Below are 22,411 nucleotides of genomic sequence, written 5' to 3'. Positions count from 1 at the left end.
CAACACAGTGCTACCCACGAGGCCAACACGGCGTGACCTACGGGGACTGCAACGCCTGGCATCGAGGCTTTTGCTGCTAAGCGCTCATGCCCAAAACTGCACTACTCAATTTGTAGCACTAAACAATGCAGACTGAATGTTAAAAATTATCAAACATTGTTTGGTAATGTTGATGCATATTGCTGACCGATTTCGATCTATATTTACGAAGTCCTTAATAATTTTTGGGATGCACAGAGATCTGTACAGCCCAGATAAATATCCTGAAGAAAGATGAAACGGTAGTAATAGCACTATTCCTCGGAGAAAAACCAGGAGGATGAATATATAGATGCGTTGATATTTCAGCAACATGTCTTGATCGAACTGAAGAGCAGAAGAATATTCCCCTTTTCTTTTGGATAAAGGCATGTTGCCGAAATATCAACGTATGTATATCTCCAGACTCCTGTTTTTCTCCGAGAAATAAGGCTAATACTACTGTCTTATTTATGCGAATAATGTTCCTTGCAAATGCACTTAACGACCTATGTAATTCTGACAATAGCTTCGGCCCAGCCTTTCGAAAGCTTCAGATCTATATCAATTCCACTGGACCACTGTAAAATGACGAGTCACCGCGGCGTATTTCATGCAGTCATTTTACACATGATTTCTAAGTTGACTGACTATAAAACTCAGGCAGAGTTGATCTCACGATAGCTTTCGGCTTCTATTTCACTTATATTAAGTAAAAGTGGAAAATGTCAAAAAGAAAACACATTTTCATTAACAACTGGGCTATATTCTGCAATTTTGTTTGGACGGCCTTTTAAGATCAGAAGGCCCTTATTCAACCCTGCGCCCCCTCCTTGCCATGGGTCTGGCTGCGTGCCTAACGGCAGCCCATGGCAAGCTTTGATATGAAAATCATGACCCGTTAATGCTTTTCGCCACCTGTCGTGATTTTTTTCACCGGCTATTGTTTTTCACCAGCTATCACACAAGCTGGCAATTGCTACGAAGCATATGCCAAACAGTCCAACTAAGCTTTGTCCATGTCTTGCACCAAGACATTCAAAGTCACAATCCCTATCTGCACCACATACTCACCCGCCACCACAGCCGCCTCAAGGATAATGGCTCGCGTCACAACAGTTACCAAGTTATTGGGAATTACACGGCAATCCTTAGGTCTGGTTGTCAGTTGACGCAAGGTAGCATATTTAGTGATAAAAGTAATTCCCTTACTTAGGCAAGTTTTTCAGCTTTAAATGCACGCCAAGAGCTATAATAAGCCTTTGCCATCATATCTGATGCTTGTCTCAACATTTTCAAATGCGGAACATTCCCTTCAAGGGATCCGAACTTCTACTGTTAAAAGCGCTTAATCTACAAGTGCCGCGTGTCCTCCGAAGGGCTACTGCTGGGCGGAACAATGATGCGTCCCGTTTGACCTGTCGCCAGTGGACCATGTGGGTGGGGGGGGGGGGGGGGCGAGTCGAGGGACTGGCTGGGTGGGCTGGGGAGGGGAACATCAAATGTCAGCCGCACGTCGCTCGGAGGGTATAAAGGGTGCGCCGGCGGTCGACCAGCCTCACTGTCTGACGAGATGGCGTCTGCCGTGCGGTCCGGGCCTCGCTTGGCGTTGCTCGCACTGCTCGTGGCGTCGGCTGCTGAGGGATACATCGATAGGTAAGTCCCCCTGGCAGCGGCCAGTGCACCCTGCCAGCGGCCATACTAGCCGTCTCTCGCCCCGAAGGCCGGCGAGTTAGGGTATAGAACGCACCCGCCGACCTCCACGTCTATGGCTGCCCTCGATGGGGAATGAACTTGAACCAGTGACTAACTTCAACATCCAGCTGGCTCTCTTACTTGACGTAATGTGTTGATTCACTTACCTACTCTCCGTGATTCACAGAGCGAGTACGTTGCTGTTATGCTTTGATAGCTACATTGGAAGCTCGTAACTCAGGATGTTATCCTCAACGACGGAGAGGGACTGGGGCACAGTCCTCAACGGCGGAGAGGGACTGGGGCATTATCGTTAAGGCATGGGAGGTGTGGCGCTGGTCATATTAACCACCACCGAAACATGTACGTTTTGAAGGTTTCGAGCCTGCAGAAGGGGCCACTTTTATAAAACGGGGATAAATTTATCTAAAATACATTTTCAACATCAGGAAATCCCCAACCTGCGTGTAAAATCTGACACAACTTGAACGGTTTCCGTCGGTGCAATTATATCAATCTCTAATCATAATACGTGTCATATTTGTTCATAGCAGGGGTGAATTCAGAGATGGTTATCGGGCCATGCCCCATCCTTAAGCCCCTTTAAGGTTTTGGTGCGATACCAAAGACACCACAACTTGGCATAAATCCTCATTTTTGAAAGGCACCGAATTCCACGGGTACTGCAATGTGTGTTTTGTGTGCCTTGTCGATATCCGAGATCGGGCTATTCTGTGAGGAAGTACCAAAACTTTTATTTCGGGAAACCATAACCTTAAATCTAAAGAGACACCAGTTTCCAAAGGATGCCACGAAGTGCTCGAAGCGTTCTTCTCAGGGGCATCGAATTCCAGGGGCACAACAGTGTAGTGCCGCCCGACCTTACGACATTATTAATCGGCCCCTTAGACATGAGAACACAAAAACCTTCGTTTCCGCGTACCAGGGCGCCACAATATGTATATTTCACGTTGACAAAATTCTGGATCGGCCTGTTTGGTGACAGGGCACGAAAAACCTACCTTTCATGACATCACAACCCTTTAAGAAATTCAGGAACTTGAAAGAAAATCCAGAACTGTCTGTGAGGGGCGGGGGAGCACCAAGTTATAGGGGCACCACAATAAAAGGCGACCCCCCCTCCCCCCTTTGACAAAATCATGGATCTGCCACTGCTTCATCGCCATATATGAGGTTCCTGGATGACCTTATGTAAGAATCCAGTATCATCCGGTGTAAGAATGCTCTCCAGTCTTATGAAAACAACAGGCAAGGTGTTCTGTGGAAATTGACTATCAACTGCTGTAAGCTGATGAGCTGAACCAGAAAAAAAGATGTTGCCCCCTCCCCCCTCTTCCCCCTTGTGCCGCTACTTCGAATCTGCTACGTACTCACACTGTTGCCACACGGCGTTGCTCGTATTGTTACTCATGGAAACGGCTCACTCGCTTCTTGCGCTATCGTAAAAGGCCTCCAGTTTTTCAGCTTTAGATTAGCGTAGCCCGCGTCGCATCATTAGCCCCGGGCGATGTCGTAGAACGATGCTTTGTTCACGCGCTGCTCTCCGGTGCCTCTGCGCCTAGTATAACGGCTGGCAGCTCTGACCACTGGGCTAAGCGGCTGGCGCAATCCGATCTGCCAACAGGATGTTAAAGGTCATTGAGTTCTCGGCAGTGACGTTTGACTGGCACTTGGGGGCAAATTGCCCCGTCGCGCCGGCGCGTCACCCGTGACATTTTACGAACAAGACCAAACCGAAACAGCACGAGTGCGGACGCAGGTGGCATTCAGCCGGCCAACGCAGTGTCAAGTGATAGGTATTTGGTCAGTGGTACAAATAATAGGTGAAAGCATTGACAGGGTCACGAGGAGCATGCAAAGATCACTAGCCTACAAGATCTGCGTGGCATCATACCAGTGTAATTTGATATCGTCACGGCTACGGCTCTCTCGCTACGCCAGGTGTGATCAGAACTCCACAGAATGCGGAAAGTTATGTTAAAGGCTGCTCAAATAACACCGTTTGACGCAAACATACACAAGAACGGCAAGGTGATGCAGAAATGTATATTCTTCGCATACTTTGCCTGCCGGATTCTAAATTCGCTGCTTTTCGGGAATCAGACTGAAAAGATCACACGTTTTCGACTGCGTTCATGCCGCATCACATTTCTCTACCCTACCACCCTGCCCAAATGACCCTCGGTGGCCAACGTAAAGCAAAATAATAGCGAACACTGGGTACTGCAAAGATGAACCAAGTAGGCATTTAAATAGACTACAAATATGCCGGAAGCGGGATACAAACTAGACTTGGGATGTTATACCAGAAGTTGGCAGCGCCGAGGTAACGGCATCTTTGGTGTAGCTGTGGCGTTAGGTGGGGCTGCGTTATCAGTCACAGAACACAGAACAGAAAACAGAACAGAGTTTAGTGTTGTAAGGGCCTCAGGGTGCCATAGTTTTGAAGTTATTGTATCTGTGTCAAGGTATATATATATATATATATATATATATATATATATATATATATATATATATCATTGGTCCGGGCCAACTTGCACTAGGTCTCAATTTACACGTTATGCCTCATTGTGAACATTCTGCGGCGTAAATGATCACATTTTGACTCAGCAGCCACAGTGAGTTAGTTATGAGCAATGTGTCATAAACGCTCGGCTGGTAAGTGCTGTATGGTTGCGACTGGTCCAGGTGTACTAAGATGTGTCCACACTTTAGATGTGTCCACAGTTTAGAAATTGATTTTCAGTGAAGTAATGCTGAAAATTGGCGTCTAATTTTTCATATTAAGCACACGTAAACAAAACATCATACCAAAGTACAGGCACGTCGTTTCCCGCAAAGTAGATAACGCGCCAGTCATATTAACTCACCACCGTTTCGTGGTCACAGTAGGGCCTTCCATGAAGAAATAAGTGACGAGATAATATAATTTGGATATGCACGCACCTATTACACTTTTATCCAGAGGAATCACTTATAGGCCCGCGCCCTTTTTGGAGTGACACCTGATATCACAAGTTGGCCGATTATTGGCACAATTTATCTTGCTTGAAGTTTCAAAGCTATGTACCCTCCAGATTACCAGTGTCAATGGGCGTTAACTGTTGGTGGGCTGTGCTGAGGCGTGCCCATCTACTGCTCCACCCCATCTCTCGTGTCTGTTTTTTTTTTAGTAGATCTGGCACACTATATTTTGGCCATGCTGTCATTCTCCTCGCATTGCTGTATATCATTCATTTAATAGTCTTGTCTTTCAAAAAAGCGCGTAGTCTTTGCGCGACATTGAACGCTATCTCACTTTTTGCAGCATTCCAGCACCAATATTGCTAGGGGAAAACCAATATTTATTGATGCACGTCAACGTTTGGGAGGGAGAGGAGAGAAGCACCTCACAAATCATTGCTGATCACATGCCTTTTAAAACTGAAACTGCCCCATGCAGTTGCCTGCAATTTCAATCCTGTATTGCACGATGACTCTGCGCTTGGTAACCGTGCCTGACGTCAGCGGCAAATGTTGCAGTTACATAGTGCAACAGCTTGTGTGGTATCCGAAATTTGTAGTTGGGCAATCGAATAAAACATCTTAATAATAATTCCTATTTGTAATAATTCCTATTTGTTGGCTTTTGCAGCATGTGGATTGCAACAGCAATGCACCGAATCGTTGTTTAATGAATTAATGCATAAAAGTACAAGAGGCTAAAACCCTCCATTCAGGGAGACGATATATAAATATGCGGCCATTACCACGCGAATTCAGCGAAACGCTGCACTATGACCTTGGTTTTTCCCTATGATGTTAGGCATAATGCCCTTGCTGGAAGGGTACTTTAAGTTTGGCAAGCATTGTTTACTTGATGCATGTTTCGTTCAAGGTTACGCTTAAGAGACAGGCACGCAGCGGTCACATATCCGCTGGTTTAGCGACGCTTTATACGATGTCTTGGGAAAACCAGCCATGGCACCTGGAATGGAACATTATGAACACCTTGGCAAACATCCCACAAAATTTTCAGCATTTATACTCGGGCTTGAATTCACCGATAATCACACAGCACAGCATTTGGTACTCATGAGCCTTACAACATACTATACTGGCAAAGGAAAATGGATAACAGAGTACGTTTACTCAATTGAGCAACCCATTTTTAGGTGTGCAATGATGGCAAGAGCACAGCGTTATGTCTTTAATTCCTTCACTCATGTTGCAGAATATTTTACGTTTTAGCTGAACCTCTCCAGTTTTTCACATGCAGAGTTCAGCAAAAACATGAGGATGAACAAACGACGCGAAAACAAAAGGCTAAAATGGCCCTTTCCTTGTTAAAAGGGTAACCCAGAAAACAGCTAACATCGACTTGCATCAAATCTGTTGTCGGTGTTAAGAGCATTGACCTTTAAATAAACTCTAGGTGAAATGACGTAGCACGCGTCGAAACTTAGCGATACTCAGCACGAAAACACCACCCTCAATCAATAGCTTCTCTTATGTGCTAGGGTAAGGCAACGTTTTCTTTTGATAACAGTTGATCTTTAAGATTCAACTGAAGTTAAATATCGCCCTGATACGCCGATTTTCATAACGCGGACTGATAGGAAGCATCGACCCCCCCCCCTCCCGCTACGGGGGTCGATGCGTCGTACCAGTAAGGGGGACGCATGATGAACGCATCGATCCCTTACGAGGGTCGATGCGACCTACCCCCGCGTGGAGTTTCTAAACTAGCGAAAACAAAGATTAGCGGAAAACCAGTTAATTGGTCTCAATGAGATCACGTGATTGGTAGATAGTAGAATGCGATCAGATCTAGATTAGTAGATTTTATGTTTTTAGGTCAATAATTGATCCCATTATACAGGTCAAGGCAGCTTTCAGAAACTGTAGGTCGTAGTTGAATTTGATTATAAATGTATCGTTATTTTCACGAACACCGAGTTGACTAAATTGACTAGCATTTATAAGGTTGACTAAATAACACTTATTGATAAAAGTTAAGTTGCCACTGGCGCAAACCGCATTTACTTATTTGTCTATATATCTGGATAAAATCAGAGAGAGCCAATCATAACAAAACCCAAGAATATACCAACTTTGAACCGCTTTCTTACATCGGAGGCCATCAACCTCACTGCATTGGACAGTCTCAGATGAACGCTGATTATCAACTTTCTGCCAAAAATAATTGACTGCCTCCAGTCTTTAATGAGCTTCGCCCCTGCAAGCTAATAATGCAATCTTACTGTTGTAGTCGTGTTACGACAATAAGCTGGACCCTCCCAACCGGACAAAAAATAAGTCCAACACGGTACGCTACGCTCATGAAAATTCAAGCAAAAGGAATACGACCTGCTTAATTAAGAAACGACGCTCCCAATTTTTCCAAGCGCTATTTCCATAGATTATCCAGATTCTAGTGCCCACATCCGAAGGGAAAACAATATTCAAGGATACCGTTCGTCGAGTGACACAGGACGGAGTCCCCCTCCCCCTCCCAACTGGTATTGCGAAAGCGCATTGCTGGCCGCGCGCCACGAGTGCGTGTATGGAAACCCATGAAATGGCATCGGCGATACCTCCATCAGAATCAAAGGAATGGAACGAACTTAGACCAAAGTGGCTGTCGGCATGTGGTGAAATCATAAGTGATGTTTTATTGCTGTAAAGTGATGCTGCTCACTACATCCCTGGGAAACTAGACCTCGTTTAGGAGCAAGATGTCGTCAGCTATGGAGTCAAGCTCCTAATGCGTTAGTTAACATTACATAATTTCTCTGAACGCCGTAAGGCTGACGAAGTTCTAATGCATCTAGACCCGTTAATTTGATAGCATTTGAAATTCCCTCTCCCGTCGCCACGCATTCTGGATCGGCACGTCATTGGCATGCGGCCATGCTGACGTGCAGCGGGCGTCCAGAGCAGTGTGTCTCACCTGACCTCCCTGTCCAGAGCAGCATGCCTCACCTGACCTCACTATCCAGAGCAGCGTACTTCACCTGACTTCGCCGTCTGGTGCAGTGTACCTCACCTGACCTCGCCGTCTGGTGCACCGTGCCTCACCTGACCTCGCCGTCTGGTGCACCGTGCCTCACCTGATCTCGCCGTCTGGTGCACCGTGCCTCACCTGATCTCGCCGTCTGGTGCAGTGTGCCTCACCTGACCTCGCCGTCTGGTGCAGTGTGCCTCACCTGGCTTCGCCGTCTGGTGCAGTGTGCCTCACCTGACCTCGCCGTTACGGCCGCAGGGGCTTCCTGCTGACGGCGCCGAAGGTGCTGATAGCCAACACCGTAGAGCGTTTCTGTTTGACGTTCTTCAACCTGCGTGACAAGGCCAGTGTGTCCGTTTACCTGCTGCCCAAGAAGAACAGCACCGTCGACGACAGCGTGGCGCAGCTCTCCCGCACCTTCTACGTCAGTGGACCCAGTGAGTTACCTGCGTCTGATGCTGGGTGTGGTCTGGTGACGCTGTCTGTCCGTCTGGTGACGTGGTCTGTTTGCGGCCTGCCGCGTATTTAAGAGTGTACAGCGCGCGTCGCTGCTCACGTGTTATGAAGCGTTGTTTTTTTTTTTGTTCCCTTTTTTGTTAAATTAATTTTTTCAAAGTTTTTTTCAAGTTTGAGTCCGTCCCGGTGGCTCAGTTGGCTAGAGCGCCTGCCTTGCGATCCACTCACAGGTGGCAGGGTGGGTTCGAGTCGCTTTAGGGCGCTCGCTATTTGCGTTTGACAGGTATGGCCTGCGGCCGGTGGCAGCGGTCGCGCTGAAGGTCACTTGACGTCAGAGGGCAGGACGAACCTTGCCGAGCATTGCGGCAGTTAAGATTTCGCCACTAAATTCCGCCTTTGCCTGGAATTGCGCGATCGAATGGTGGGGGTCAGGGCTCACACAACAAGCACTGCTTAGTGTGAGCGCTGATCCCAGAAATCTATCCGTTCAAAAGGTTCGAATCAAATTTATTTTAAAAAGTTATAAAAAATTATTCAAGACACAATGCAAACAGATCATGCATCACACTCGTGCGTGAGAATGCATATGTCATGTGGTGCGCCACCTGGATGCCACCCTCCCCGTGTCAAAACACACATCCGAAGACCGCTCCGCATACTTTATAAACTGCTAGCTTCATGTTTCTTTGAATCGCCATTCGGCTTTCCTTTGCGGGTTTCACCCATGCGCACATGCGTACGAGCTGAGACATCAGATGTCTATGAGTGGTGATGCGATCCTTCACTGTTAATGACGGCTGGCTCCACGTACTAATGGCATTACATATTTTTGTGTAAATATGATCTTCATTATCTGCGCCACGGGATGCGTTTGCGCTAACCCATGCATCCAGTGCTTCTGCATTGTTTACGGTTCGTATTTCTGAAACAGACTCGCTACCGCACTCCTGAGCATCTAGCCCGGGCTCTTGTCTGCGTTTGGGCTCAGTTCAAAAGCTTTGCTGAACTCATCCATGAGGCATTGTACTGTCTCTGCTGGTTGCTTTTCCTGACAGAACAATGCTATTCCGCCGACGCACAACCATACTTTAAACTTTACAGCATTAAGTCTTCTTCGGAAATACTTGCATTTTGTCATACTTATCGTCAAAACTTAATTGGTAAAATCGAACAACATCCCACTAAGTGGGGAAGCCTGCGGCGTACCGAGGCTGCATTTGAGGGGAGTGTTCCACATATGCATGGGGTTTTGAACTGAAATAGCTGTCTTAAAAATCAATCGATGCAGTTCCCATCACTGCCCTTTTTAAGACCTAAACCCCTTTATTTTATGAGTTACTTGCCCGCAAAGATGGGGAGACTGTTTTGGGGAAAGCATTTAAAGGTTACCTCGGCATTCATCATGCCACAATAAGGCCATTTAAATCCTACCATTCCATAAGCCATATGGCGATCAAAGCCAATACAAATGTAATGGGCGAGTCGTTGATATCTGGCGTTTGTGAGTACGATTTGCATGGCCAATTTTTTAACTACATGTATATATATATATATATATATATATATATATGTTTATGTCTCGGTAGGTAGATAGATAGACAGAAATCAACGGCCGTCAGTTGGCTTTCGATCAATGTTGTGCAAGGTGCGATGACGTGATCAAGCAATGACGTATCGATGAGCATGTTAACTAAATTGAGAAATTGTGTTTCTAGAACAGTATTTCCTACTTAAAAGCATGCTATCGGTTATAAGTGAGCTTGTGTCATCGTATGTGATGCCTGTTTTAATATCTCAAAAAGGAAAACATTCCCATTGAACCAGTTTGGCGTAAACCCGCTATTCAGTATTGCCAGACAAGCATGACGGTATAGGATTTTAATGCGCAGCATTAAAATGTCCCCAAAATTATACGTCAGAAAGGTAGAGATAAAACAAGTATGCTCCCGCGAATTGAGCGCGGCCCGATAGTCGCTCGCAATCAAAAAGTTTCCGAACCGATCGTTATCGCCATCCTCAGCGACATCTGCCGTTAATCTTATGTTTCACATATAAAACGCTCGGTGGTATAAAACGCCCTTTAGAAATCTAGTTGAAAACGATATAAACGCCATTAATAAATCCAGTATGCTCTGGAGAGACCAAGTTACGAATGACAGCCAATGCGTGTATCAACAACCTTTGTAAAAATATTGTACGTTATATTTACTAAACATATGGGCATTTTGCTTGTAATCGGGTCTGATCTTCCTTCTTGAGAGTCAGAGTTATGATATTCCGCCACTTAACTATGTAAAAAGATAGCACAAGCGCCCCTGCTGTACGCCACTATGACGCTTTCGAGATAATTCCGGAAGTACGTAAATAGTGCTGCTGTAAGTTTTGTGATACCGGAAATGTTTTTCTTGTTCATCCTACCCAACGCCAATTTGTGTTCTTCGCTGCTGAGTGGACCTTCAAATTTCTCATGTTTCTGCCCGGTGAGTTTTGAGATTTGATCACTGCCAAGACAGCTTTCATGTATTCCTCTAGAGGTGCCTTCTGACATGAGCGTCTCCTTGTACTGTTCGATGCAATATCGTAGGATAGTTTTATCATCTCGCAACACTTGGCCAGTATGATTGATTTCAGAACGTATCCTTTGCTTGCACATTTGCCAGCCCCTGCTCCTAAGATAATAGGTTGCTTTTTCATCCTCCCTCACTCACTCAGCCCGGAGGCTATTAGTGCTCTTCTTGCGTGTCGTGTTTTTATTTCATCGAGCTTCTTTTCACGTGTTCTGTACAATTTGGTTCTTCGCTGTCAAGACTGCTGTTATCTTTTTGTAATTCCGTAGTCTGATCTAATATTTAATTTCTTTCTTTAACTCGCGCCCGGACGAGGAGAGTTGAGTTCCCCTAACGACTTTCGAGCACATCAGCCGAGATGAGTGAATAACTCAGGACGAAGAGGTCAATCTCTAGATAAACTGACCACACAACGTTTTTGCGGCTCAGTTACAATTGTTCAGGCATATTGTAGTAATGAAACATGAAAGTACCCACAGCTTGCATATTAAGTTGAGATTTTTTGGAATATGCGAAGCCAGTGACATGAAGGAAGGTTAATTTTGGCTCTTTTCGTGACTAATGCAATCCCTTACGTATTTTGGTGTGGTTGTGGTGTGTGTGCATGGAGAAAAGAGTACTCACGTACGTGCACAGCCATCATATGGCCACAGAACACATGATATTGGCCCAGATCATGACCTATCTCTACTGGAACCTTTTGTAAAGCCCGTGTTGAGCTCAAAAGAGGCAGTTCAACTAATAAATTTTGCAAGCAAAATTGCCATACTTCGCTGACAGCATGTTGTGATATCATTGTAATGCATAATGAGGTCACCATAGTCATGTAAAGACGTGAAAAGTCAAGTGATGTCATCGAAAGTAAATGGCCTATGTTGCCAGTAGCGCAGAGGGTAGTTGAGCGGCGAGTACGACCCATGTAACCACCTCCTCATATTTGTGAAGGGTTTTTATTTTGATCTAATTTCATGCATCAACGTACCTACTCTTAGTGTGTTACATGTATAATGCCGAGTGTCAAAAGGACTAAGTATAGTGTAGACAACAGCTATGCGACCTTGAGTACGTGTAGATATACAATACCCTATTTCTGACCGCAGAAAAGCGTCGAAGTGGTCATATAGGTCAGGTCAGCATTTTAAATTTTGTCATTTGGATGGCTTATAAATTTGACCTGAGCTGGCTTTGGATTACCGCTAGGTCACCCAAAAATGTTATTTTGTGTAGAGAATACTTTTTTCCTGCAGTTGCATCTAATAATATAAACGTAGTAAGAAGCGTATTACGAAGAAAAGTGACGCTCTTGTAGGCCACTGGTAAACCAACTTTGAACGGTGGCTTGAACGGACTTGAGCCAGGCAGATGAACAGAAATGGTCGGAAAGACCTCCCCAACAGTCTTAGAGCTTATTTCCGGCCACTCAATATCTGTCTTGACGTGTAAACATAGGTCTAAACTGTATCTATCGGAACAACTGTTTTGACCATTTGTGACCTCTAGTGACCTCAAATTTGACCTCAGGTCAAAAGTTCATGGTAAATGTTTCATCATTTTAATACACATCTAAAAGGATATCTTAAATAATAAAAGGAAATGTTGCGCATTTGTAGATGCTGAAGCAAGCATTAGATGTGGTGGCATAAGCTCACTTACATTCATTGGTACACTTTTACGTAGTAAAGCTGCTCTAGAGGACATATTTCTCGTTTTGGTAACTATGCTCCTCAGTGTGTCTTTATTTGGTTAAGTCATCGTACCCTGCACAACATTCACTGAGCGCCAATTGACAATTGCTGTATTTGGAAATCGCGCTCATGAACGCCTGAAGGCCGAAGGCCTCGTGAAAGCCTCAGTGTGTTTTTGAATCAGAGTTCTGAATGTTTGGGTCATCTGGTTCACGCCAGCTTCGTTTCTCGAAAAGGTCCGATCCCATTGATGTGCCCATTCGTGTCTATTTGGCGTGCATTTCGCAAAATGAATCAACGTTAACCTTACGTGGCCTTTTTTAACCTAAATAGCAAGCAAAAAACAAAAACAAAAACAAAACGTGGCAGGGGTGTATCCTGCCCGCAACAGTGATTCAACTAAAACTGTTTTTCTCAGGAAAAAGGCAGCATTTCGCGGTTCGTCATGCATCATTCTGGTATCCAAGCCCAAGTGTTTCAGGTTGGAGCATGTGTGGTGCGGTCACTGTTTCTGGTCAGGGAGTTTGATGATGCAGAAAAAACTGCACGGCGTTGTTACAGGACAGAAAGTTAAACGACATGTCAAAAGATGAAATGTCAAATGTCAAAGAACTCAACTAAATGAAAGGCAAATGCGAAACGTAACGTCAACGAAAAGTCAAAAGACCTAATCCAATGCGAAGTAAACATCCTTTACTGAAGTAAATGCACCGACGATCAGTGCCCGATCTCTTAAGTTTGTGGTTTAGATCAGGCTACTTCCAGGTGACCTAGGGCCAGGAAAATTGCATTTTGGACTAGTTCCGAACATATTGGGGACTCTACCGGCCTACAGGTGGTCACGCTGACATACAAAGGCCCAGACTAAACGTAAATAAGACGCACAGGTCTCGCGGCTGTGCAGAGGGCACAGAGTGCCCAGTATTTGGTCTGAAAATTCCTCCACGCAAAGGATGAGGGCGTCGTTTTGGGCCATCGCTTCAGGGCTCCCGTGAACCTCTTTAATTTTTATTCATATTTCCTAGGCCCGTTTTTTCCTTTTACATTCCCTTTGCATACCACTGAGGTGGTCAAATGGTAAAAAGTTTTTGACTTTTGCATATTTGGCTCCTTGCATTTCACTTTTGTCTGTTTGACAGTTGACTTTTTGTCTTTGACTTATCGTCGTTTTGCTTTTATCCATTGGACCTCTATCTATTGTGATGTTTTGTCATTTGGCTGTGTCATATTTCATCTTTTTCTCCTTTGGCTTCTTGGCTTTTGACTTCTTTTTTTACTCCGAGTGCACTTTTTTGGGCGTGTGACTTGCCAACAATGGGTAATTTGATCAACGATGACAGTTTTTACTCCGGGTGAACTTTTTTTGGGCGTGCCACTTGCCAACAATGAACAGTTTGCAATGCATTGCCACGTTGACAACGATGTTCATAGTTGCTTCATAGTTCCTCCGATGAACCGCCGGGGCCAGGTCGAATGCTGTACTTTTTATTGTAATCTGATTTGAACAGACATTCTTGCATCGTCGTCACACCGAGTATGAGTAAGTATCGCGGAGAGTATAATTGTTTGAACTTTCATCCGAGCCTGGTGTGCTGGCGTGCACACAGCGTCTCAATCAGTTAGCTCCTCGGGCGCGGCGTCAGGTGTAATGGATTTCTGGCACGTCTGGATAGTGTTCAGCTTTCAGCTGTGCGTGCGTCATAACCGGAAATCATGCGTAGAATAAGCTTGGAATCATACTATTCTCTTTCGAATCCCAACATTTTCAGGAGAAAATTCCGCTTGTCGCGCATACATGGCTGAAGTCAAAATGTACAGACCGGCATTGCTTTGGCAAGTTAACCTTATTTTTCTTGCTAGCACCAATTTGTCGGAGCCTATGGTACATTGAAGGTAAGTGTTGTCAGAATGTGAGCCCCCTACTCCTAATGCTCCATTCAATGCTCCTGAAGCACGTACTTCAGTGGGTGCGTCACACACAAATGGACCCACCCACTTTATCATGCGCTTTCTGCCACTGAGGTGCGTCGAGTATCATGGCTTTGTCGCGGGCGTGACTACGATCCACGTTTCCACTGACGCTGTCCTTCAACGGCTTCAGGGGCGAACGCAGTCCTGACTTATACCGGTTTTCCAAAAACGAAGGAATCGTGTCATGTTTCAGGTGATGAAAATGTCTGCTTCGACTTTACCGTGCCGAAGAAAGCGCCGTCAAACGCGTATCTACGCGCGACTGTTCGTTCGGGATTCTTCTCTTCGAGCCAGCAGTCGAGAGTATGAGAAAACTTAAGGGCATTCGGAACTGTTTGTAGCAAAACCTGGTTACGCAGATAAAAAGACGACATTGTAGTGTTTATCCATCCCTTATCTGCAATCGGTCTGTAGTCAGATTCATACCAGCGTCCATAGCTTGTATGTAGATAACTCAAACTACACGTTGAAGTGCTGATGCACACTCCCCGAGTTATGGTTGCTGCGTCATACGCCCTCAACAATCCTGGACATAAAGAAGCTCATGGTTTTGCGAATCATTTCGTCGGCTGGTAATCTGCTACCCTGTGCATTACGCCATCTGCTCTGCATTATAGAGTCCAGAGGCATATCCGGCGATATACTTGAATGACCAGCTTATCTGAGCACCGCAGTAAGTTTGTTACTGACCATCGGCGACGTCATCGAGTTTCCCGTAAAGCTGCAACTCTCCTCCCGCAGCTCCGTGTGCTGCCTTTCACGCTCGTGACGCTGGTTCAGACCGACAAGTCCAAGTACAAGGCCGGCGATCTGGTACAGTTCCGCGTGGTGACGCTCAAGAGTGATCTTACTGCCATGGAGGAGGTGGTGAGTATACCGAGAGTTGGCACCTGGTTGGGCGGGAGACTCTCTGAGGCACCGAATACGCGCCTTTACTGATGGTTCACGTGGAGGACTTGATTACAATTGATTCTAGGGATGTGTTTTGTGTTGACAACTTCCCGGCCTTGCGTTATGTGCTGCTGACGGAATGGGGCAGTTCAAAGTTGTGTAAGATCATCTCACTGGCCTCGTCAAGAATAAGGAAACAATATGCAAGTGGAAGGGGAGACACGAAAAGCCCATAATCTATCTCCCCTTTTCCTTGTGTTCTGGAAAAGTTCACGGATTAAAGGGTTTCATTTTTACGTGGATGCGGAAAGTAAACCACCCCTCTCCATCTCCCGGGTAAAGCTATACGACTAAACGACTGCGCGCGTAGGCAAAGCTACTCGACTTCAGGGTAATGTTTTAAATCTGTCTCTCTCAACCCCCCAGGTGGACCAGATTTTCATTACAACACCAGGCGGTACAAGACTGGCACAGTTCGACAAGGTCGCCACGCGGTCCGGTATCATTCAGAAGAAGTTCCAACTGACAGAAGAGCCTCCCCTTGTGAGTTCGCGCCTATTCGCACCCCTCTCCCCCCCCCCCCCCCCCCCCATAAACCACGGACAACACACGGAAAGCTAACCACGGCCCATGAACTACTACGTCTGACGCCATGAGCAACATCACTCGCCACGGCTCTAGCGTTTCATCTTGGGAACGGCTGTGGGTCGAATCGAATCCACATATCCATTGGCGGAAAGATGAACAGTGAATTTCGGCGATGGTTGTAAACCACTCGGCAGTTTATTTTATTGAGCGTGAGTCAGGTAAGTTGCCTCGGAATAATCCAAACCCCAACATAAGCTTAAAAATGTAGCACTGCGCAAGTACGCGACGTTCACTAGCGAAGTGCCACACTGGACGGTAGGTCGGCTCATGCCCTGCACTACAACACTGACAGCTTTGTGACGGTCACAGCATGATGTGAGGTCGGTAGTAAGCTGTGAGCCAATGTACCATACACTCGGCTGCTTACCTGCCCGCCTGCGTACCACCAGCGACACAAGCGTCACATCTGACGCCGCCAATCTGTCAATTTCAGTTGGATATGCTCCACAATATAGATACTTCCAGCTCTCTGAGCACGGACTGTGACCTGCACCATAACAGGGAGCAGCATTATGAACACGGACTAACCGCGCCCATCAACATAACGCGACCTTTTTCGAAATAAAATGCCATTCTCGAATCTCGTCTGTTAGCGTCAAATGCGTGGTCATCAAGTTCTCGGGAAGTTCGATGAACGCATCAAGTGGTCATAGTACGTCTTTTATTCCGGAGCCTGTGGTTTGTTTCCTGCGGAAGTTGTCAAAGGTAGTGCTTTCGAATTCATCCATTATTTATATGTAAATTAGCATGTTGAATCTGCACCCTGAGCGACTGTCAGCCTCTTCATGGGATGACTGCGAGCCTTGGCACTTTAAAGTACCTCGCTCATCATAATTTAGCCAGGTACCACCAGCATCAGCTACCATGGAGCTTGAAAAAGTCTACCTCGCAGAACGAGCTCTCTGAAACCAGTACGCAATGGCAAGTGTTGTATTTCTACTCGCTCTGACCTCCTTATAACGAATGTATACGTGATATTCCTTAAGTAAGTGACATTTTTTATTAACACTGTATCATTTGCACAATTCACAAGCACTGTACCATATAAGAGTAATCGGTTTTATTTTTGCTACGTGTGCTGCTCGCCATTCCTCGTTCAAGTAAGTTGGGGGCTCGTGACGCACCGAAGAAGTTGAATTATTTTATCTGTGTGTAGGCAAAAGCTGGTTTAACGGTCGTTAAACACCTTGAGGCCCGTTGACGATTGCCCTCTCAGCTTAAACAGAGTGTGCGTAGTTTCATACCTTGCTTTTGAAAAAAAGCTTCATCATGCCTTCAATGCCGCAGTAGCGTATCACGCAGGCGCTCATGTTAACCTGATGATGGAGAGAGCAGCCCCATTGCTTTGCAGATCCGCTGGCGCTTCATTTATGCACATAGATCACGCGCTCATTACATTCACTGCCAATGAAACACTACTTTATAGGTGACACACGCCAATCCGGGCATTGATGGAAGAATAAGCGCCATGTAACGTGTGTTTCACTGTGTGGCGCCTTGCAGAATATGCGAGGCATCGCACCGTCACGCTCCCGCGAGATGTTTCACTGTCGTCACCCTGTCATGCCAAACTTGCAGGGCAGGTGGACCATCCATGTGAAGCGCAGTGACAACATCGTGAAGCAGCCGTTCGAGGTGGAGGAGTACGTGCTGCCCCGCTTCGAAGTCACCATCACCGGCCCTAAATACATCACTAACCAAGCCAACACCGTCACCCTTAAAGTCTGCGCCACGTGAGTGCCCAGTTGCGCCGTAGTGCGGATGCCAGGGGCTGTTGCTGCTATTTGCGCCGCATCTTGCAGGCCAAAGGCAGTTAGGGTACTGCGTAGATCGCAGCAGGAGCTGGCTTGTTGGCATGGTTGCGGGTAACCTTAGCCACGCTCTTTTGATAGTGTTTATATATTTTTAAAAGCGATTTTGGTGGTCCACAGAAACATCGAAGATGAATTCAGGTACATGCTACGGGGATAGAAATAAAGAAATGCATCCGCACAAATTAGGTTTATATATAAATAACGCCGTAGAAACCTAATCACAAATTGCTGGCAACATGCTTAATGCACATGGCATATGGTTTCGATGCTTAGCCATTCCTATCATTAGCTTGAAAAAACGGTTATTTCAGTGACGGAAAAGCGAGAAACTAATTAACTAGGCGGTGTGATATCAGCATATTAAACAGCATCAGAGTCTTGCAATCTGTAGAACAAAATACCTGAACGATAAGGTGGCAGCTTATAAGGCAGCCTAAGTGTTTTCACTGCGCAGTTGTACATAAGATCATTCACAACGCATGTTTTATATTTGAAATATTTGAAATATTGCCTTAAATGTGGCCGGGCGGTTTTGGTGTAAAGCACGGCAGGCTTTACCACACGCTCGGATGGGAGCCACGTTGACTAGCCAAACGTTTTTTTATAAAATAATTTTTGAACGACGCCATGTAGCTGCGCCAGACTTTGCATAGCTGCAGGCAATTGAATAGTGGATCTTTTGTCACATGCAAAGTACATTTACTGTGTAATGCCGCTGATCTATGGCAGGTCAAAAACAGATCGTGGCTGTCATCGAGGGCACATTATAGGAATTTGTTCAGTCTGATGCGACAGAGGAGTGTAAGACGGAGCGGCACATCTCTTGGATAGTTTATTAGGCAATACAAACTTACGCAGGATTTCAAGGAACTCTATTGGCATAGGGTCTGGTATGCAGGTCAGCCTACGACCAAAGCTTATCCCCTTTTTGAGAGGTTGCTTTTGGAAATGGTTTTTGATGCTTGTTCAAATGTATTGATAGCCTGCACTGCGACAGATATATTCCATGAACTTCTTAAGGGTCTCAGTAGGTCACTGACCTGAGATTACTCTGATCAACCTTCCGTTTTAGGAACATGCCGACTGGTGCAATTCACTTTGCTTACTCGAATTTTTAAAAATCGAGACAATCTCGTAGGTTTTTGGTCACCGTGACCTTCTTAAGGCCAAACATGATCACTTGCTTCAGGTGAGCACCAGTGGCAGTTTACAGAAAACATGTTTTAAGTCCAAGGCGGTTGTATGAGGGTCCTGAGGGCAATTTGGACATCAATGTTGAGTTTGACCTTGCTTGACTTTGTTTGACCTAAGACTTTATTTTAAGATCGTGGTTAATGAACCTCAAATTTTGAACAAAAAATGAGTTCACATCCAAGCCAATCCACCCTGTAAATTTTGTGTGCCTAGCTCTATTGCTTTTTAAAGTATCAGGGGTCAAATTTACCCTCACACGAGCGAAGGTCATTCAACTGGCGCGTGGTAACCTACGAAAGGAGGTGAGCAAACAGCGACGGTTTTCCTTTTGCTTTGCAGGTAACGAGATCACCGTTTTTATCAAATAATGCATCGCGTCAATCTTCCTCATGCGTTGCATTGATATGTACGAACCACGATGTGCTGCCTCCAGCGATTGTTCAGGCATTCGGTGTTTCGAATGCAGGGGTGTCCAGGCCAGGTTTGCTTGGATGCGGTGCAGAGAACGCTTCGGGTGTACCGTTCACGAAAAAAAAACATAGCCTTGAATTCCAAGGGTGGATACGGCCTGCTGAGAGTATCATGGCCTGCTGAGAGTATCTTGCTGAGAGGATTATGGCCTGCTGGGAGTATCATAGCCTGCTGAGAGCATCATGTTGAGAGCATAGACTGCTGAGAGCATCATGGCCTGCTGAGAGTATGGTCTGCTGAGAGTATGGCCTGCTGAGAGTATCATGAGAGAGCCATATTATTATCGTGTGCTAAATGTGCTCGCACCCGATACCGTCTTTTTCAATTTTTGATTGCATGTTTTTTACCAGCGCCGTCTCGCTTTATTCCGATCTGCGATTTTCAAACCAATGCGAGAATTAACAGAGACGAGCCCATTGCTCAAATTCCTTGGCCTGCCTATTCGTAATGTGCATGTCTGCATATCTATCAATAATCTAGATGCTATCATCTAAAGCGGGACATGACTGTACGTATTGTGTTTTGCTAGAGTATCTATTCGCATTATTAGGAGGGAAAATGTTGAGCTCAAAAGGAAACCTGATCGTGAGAATTTTAGTTTTCCAGGCCTGTTGTGGGTTTCTAAATCATCCGAGACCCATCGCGCTATGGGCACAAGGGTGCCCGTTAATTGTCCTTCGCGACGACCCCCCCCCCCCAACCGTGCTTTTTATTTGGGCCTTGAAAAGAAGTTTGAGATCCCCAATATATTTAGTTGGAGTATACGCATCTTGAAGAAAGTGCTTATCATTTCATAGAGTCTGTCTCCGGTGGGCACTTTTTTGTCCTGGCTGCGATGTGCTATGCTGCTGAAACTAAGGGCTGGTCTAACATCTCATATTTGACTTTTGTTTTAAAAACTGGCGAAAATATAAGTTGAATGAAATAAACTAAATGTTGAGAACCATATTTTGAGGAGGTACCGTAGTTCCGTATTCTTGGCTTCGGCCCACGTATCATTTACACAAATCGAACCCGTACCCGTGCATATGCATGTTTAAGACGTTGGTGGAATCCAATTCTATACAAGTCAACAGAATGGTGTTTTTTTTTTTTTGTCACTGGTCGTGATGTCATGTGGAGCCCGATCGCTATCAGCTGACTGCTGATTCAAGTCAGTTAAATTGGCAGGGGCAGTTTGGAGCTTCCGTTGTACTTTGTATTGTGCCTCTGTTGTGCTCAACCGTTGCGCAGAGTGCCAGCGAGGACGGTGATGCGGTTGTCTGGTGCCAGCCATGGCGTCGTGGTGTCCAGCGCTCTGCCAGCCATGACGTTCATGGTGTCCAGCGCTCTGCCAACCATGATGTCATGGTGTCCAGCGCTCTGCCAACCATGATGTTATGATGTCCCAGCGCTCTGCCAGCTATGATGTTATGATTGTCCGGCGCTCTGCGAGGCATGATGCCATGATATCCAGCGCTCTGCCAACCATGATGTCATGATGTCCAGCGCTCTGCCAGCCATAACGCCATGTTGTCCAACGCTCTGCCAACCATGATGTCATGATATCCAGCGCTCTGCCAGCTATGATGTTATGATGTCCGGCGCTCTGCGAGGCATGATGCCATGATATCCAGCGCTCTGCCAACCATGATGTCATGATGTCCAGCGCTCTGCCAGCCATAACGGCCATGTTGTCCAACGCTCTGCCAACCATGATGCTCATGATCTCCAGCGCTCTGCCAGCTATGATGTTATGATGTCCGGCGCTCTGCGAGGCATGATGCCATGATATCCAGCGCTCTGCCAACCATGATGTCATAATGTCCAGCACTCTGCTAGCCATAACGCCATGTTGTCCAGCGCTCTGCCAACCATGATGTCATGATGTCCAGGGCTCTGCCAGCTATGATGCCATGACGTCCAGCGCTGTGCCAGCCATGATGTCATGGTGTCCAGCGCTCCATGATAAGATGTTCAGCGCTCTGCCAGCGATGATATCATGATGTCTACCGCTTTGTCGCAGCTACACGTTCGGGAAGCCGGTGCCGGGCGCTGCCCTGAAGCTGTTGGTGTCCCGTCCGTCGACGTTCTTCTTCCGACGCCGGCACGGGTCAAGTTCCGAGAAGCCGCCGCCTTCGAACGTGACCTTCACGGAGGAGGTCCGTTTCCGATAGCACGAACCCAGCATATGGGCATACACTGTCGGCACTGGCTAGCGCCTGGTCTGGTAACATACGTCCATGTAATCCTGGTGTCGACGGTCTGCAGTTCTAGCCAGGGACGAGAGACGAGAGGGCTGTTGCACGATGCCAGGCGCTCAAGCTAACGTTGACCACATATGACTCATTTGTGGCTTGATGAGTCGGGTGGCATTCTCAAATAGCACATATTTATTTTCTTGTGCCGTGCACTGTTCTCACCCGCCACGTGCGGCTCCCCAGCGGTGTGAATATTGGACGGCTGGTGTGCCCGCGCTTGATGTTGTCAGACGTTTGTGACTCAAAAGCATTGCTCGTTGGCCCATGGCACACTGTCAGATCCAATAATCATGCAGGGTAATCCTTGTGCAGTGCGAATGAATGGCTCTCGAGCATGATAACAACAGTCCGATGTACCTTGCAGTTTCGCACCGGGTGAACAAGCGCCCATGCGTAAAATACGCACAAATAGAAAGGTTGTCTCAATCGACCACGCGCCGCCAATTTAGGCTCAAGGCTAATGCAGGATTGCTCCATTTCAGACGGACACGGACGGCTGTGTCGAGATCGACGTCGTGCTGGCAAAGATCGGACTAGGAGGTGCCGTCACTCGCCGCGTCTATGCGAGTAGGGTAAGACTCGCGAAATGTTCCAGACTAGGTGCTTTTACAGGCGGAGACATTAACCAGACGACTTCCCACACTTCCAGACTAGGTGCTGTTACAGGCGGAGACATTAACCAGACAACTTGTCGCACAAACGGTTCTCTTGTTCGTGTACACTGATCTATTCAAGGGAAATCGCCCATAGG

General features: G+C 46.3%; 1 protein-coding gene across 1 annotated transcript; it reads left to right on the top strand.

Annotated features, from left to right (window-relative positions):
• Positions 1-1,590: 1,590 nt before the first annotated feature.
• LOC119102390 (ovostatin) lies at positions 1,591-22,395 on the top strand. Its single transcript, XM_037225758.1, has 8 exons — positions 1,591-1,674; positions 7,982-8,160; positions 14,596-14,705; positions 15,144-15,269; positions 15,720-15,836; positions 17,520-17,674; positions 21,426-21,561; positions 22,143-22,395. The coding sequence occupies exons 1-8, from the start codon at positions 1,592-1,594 to the stop codon at positions 22,383-22,385; spliced, it is 1,149 nt and encodes a 382-aa protein (XP_037081653.1). The 5' UTR covers position 1,591; the 3' UTR covers positions 22,386-22,395.
• The last annotated feature ends 16 nt before the right edge of the window (positions 22,396-22,411 follow it).

Source organism: Pollicipes pollicipes, unplaced genomic scaffold (assembly GCF_011947565.3).
Source record: "Pollicipes pollicipes isolate AB1234 unplaced genomic scaffold, Ppol_2.1 Scaffold_5724;HRSCAF=6776_pilon_pilon_pilon, whole genome shotgun sequence".
Classification (NCBI taxonomy): Eukaryota; Metazoa; Arthropoda; class Thecostraca; order Pollicipedomorpha; family Pollicipedidae; genus Pollicipes; species Pollicipes pollicipes.
The sequence above is the reverse complement of the archived record's forward strand: the minus strand, read 5'-3'. Positions and strand labels throughout refer to the sequence as shown.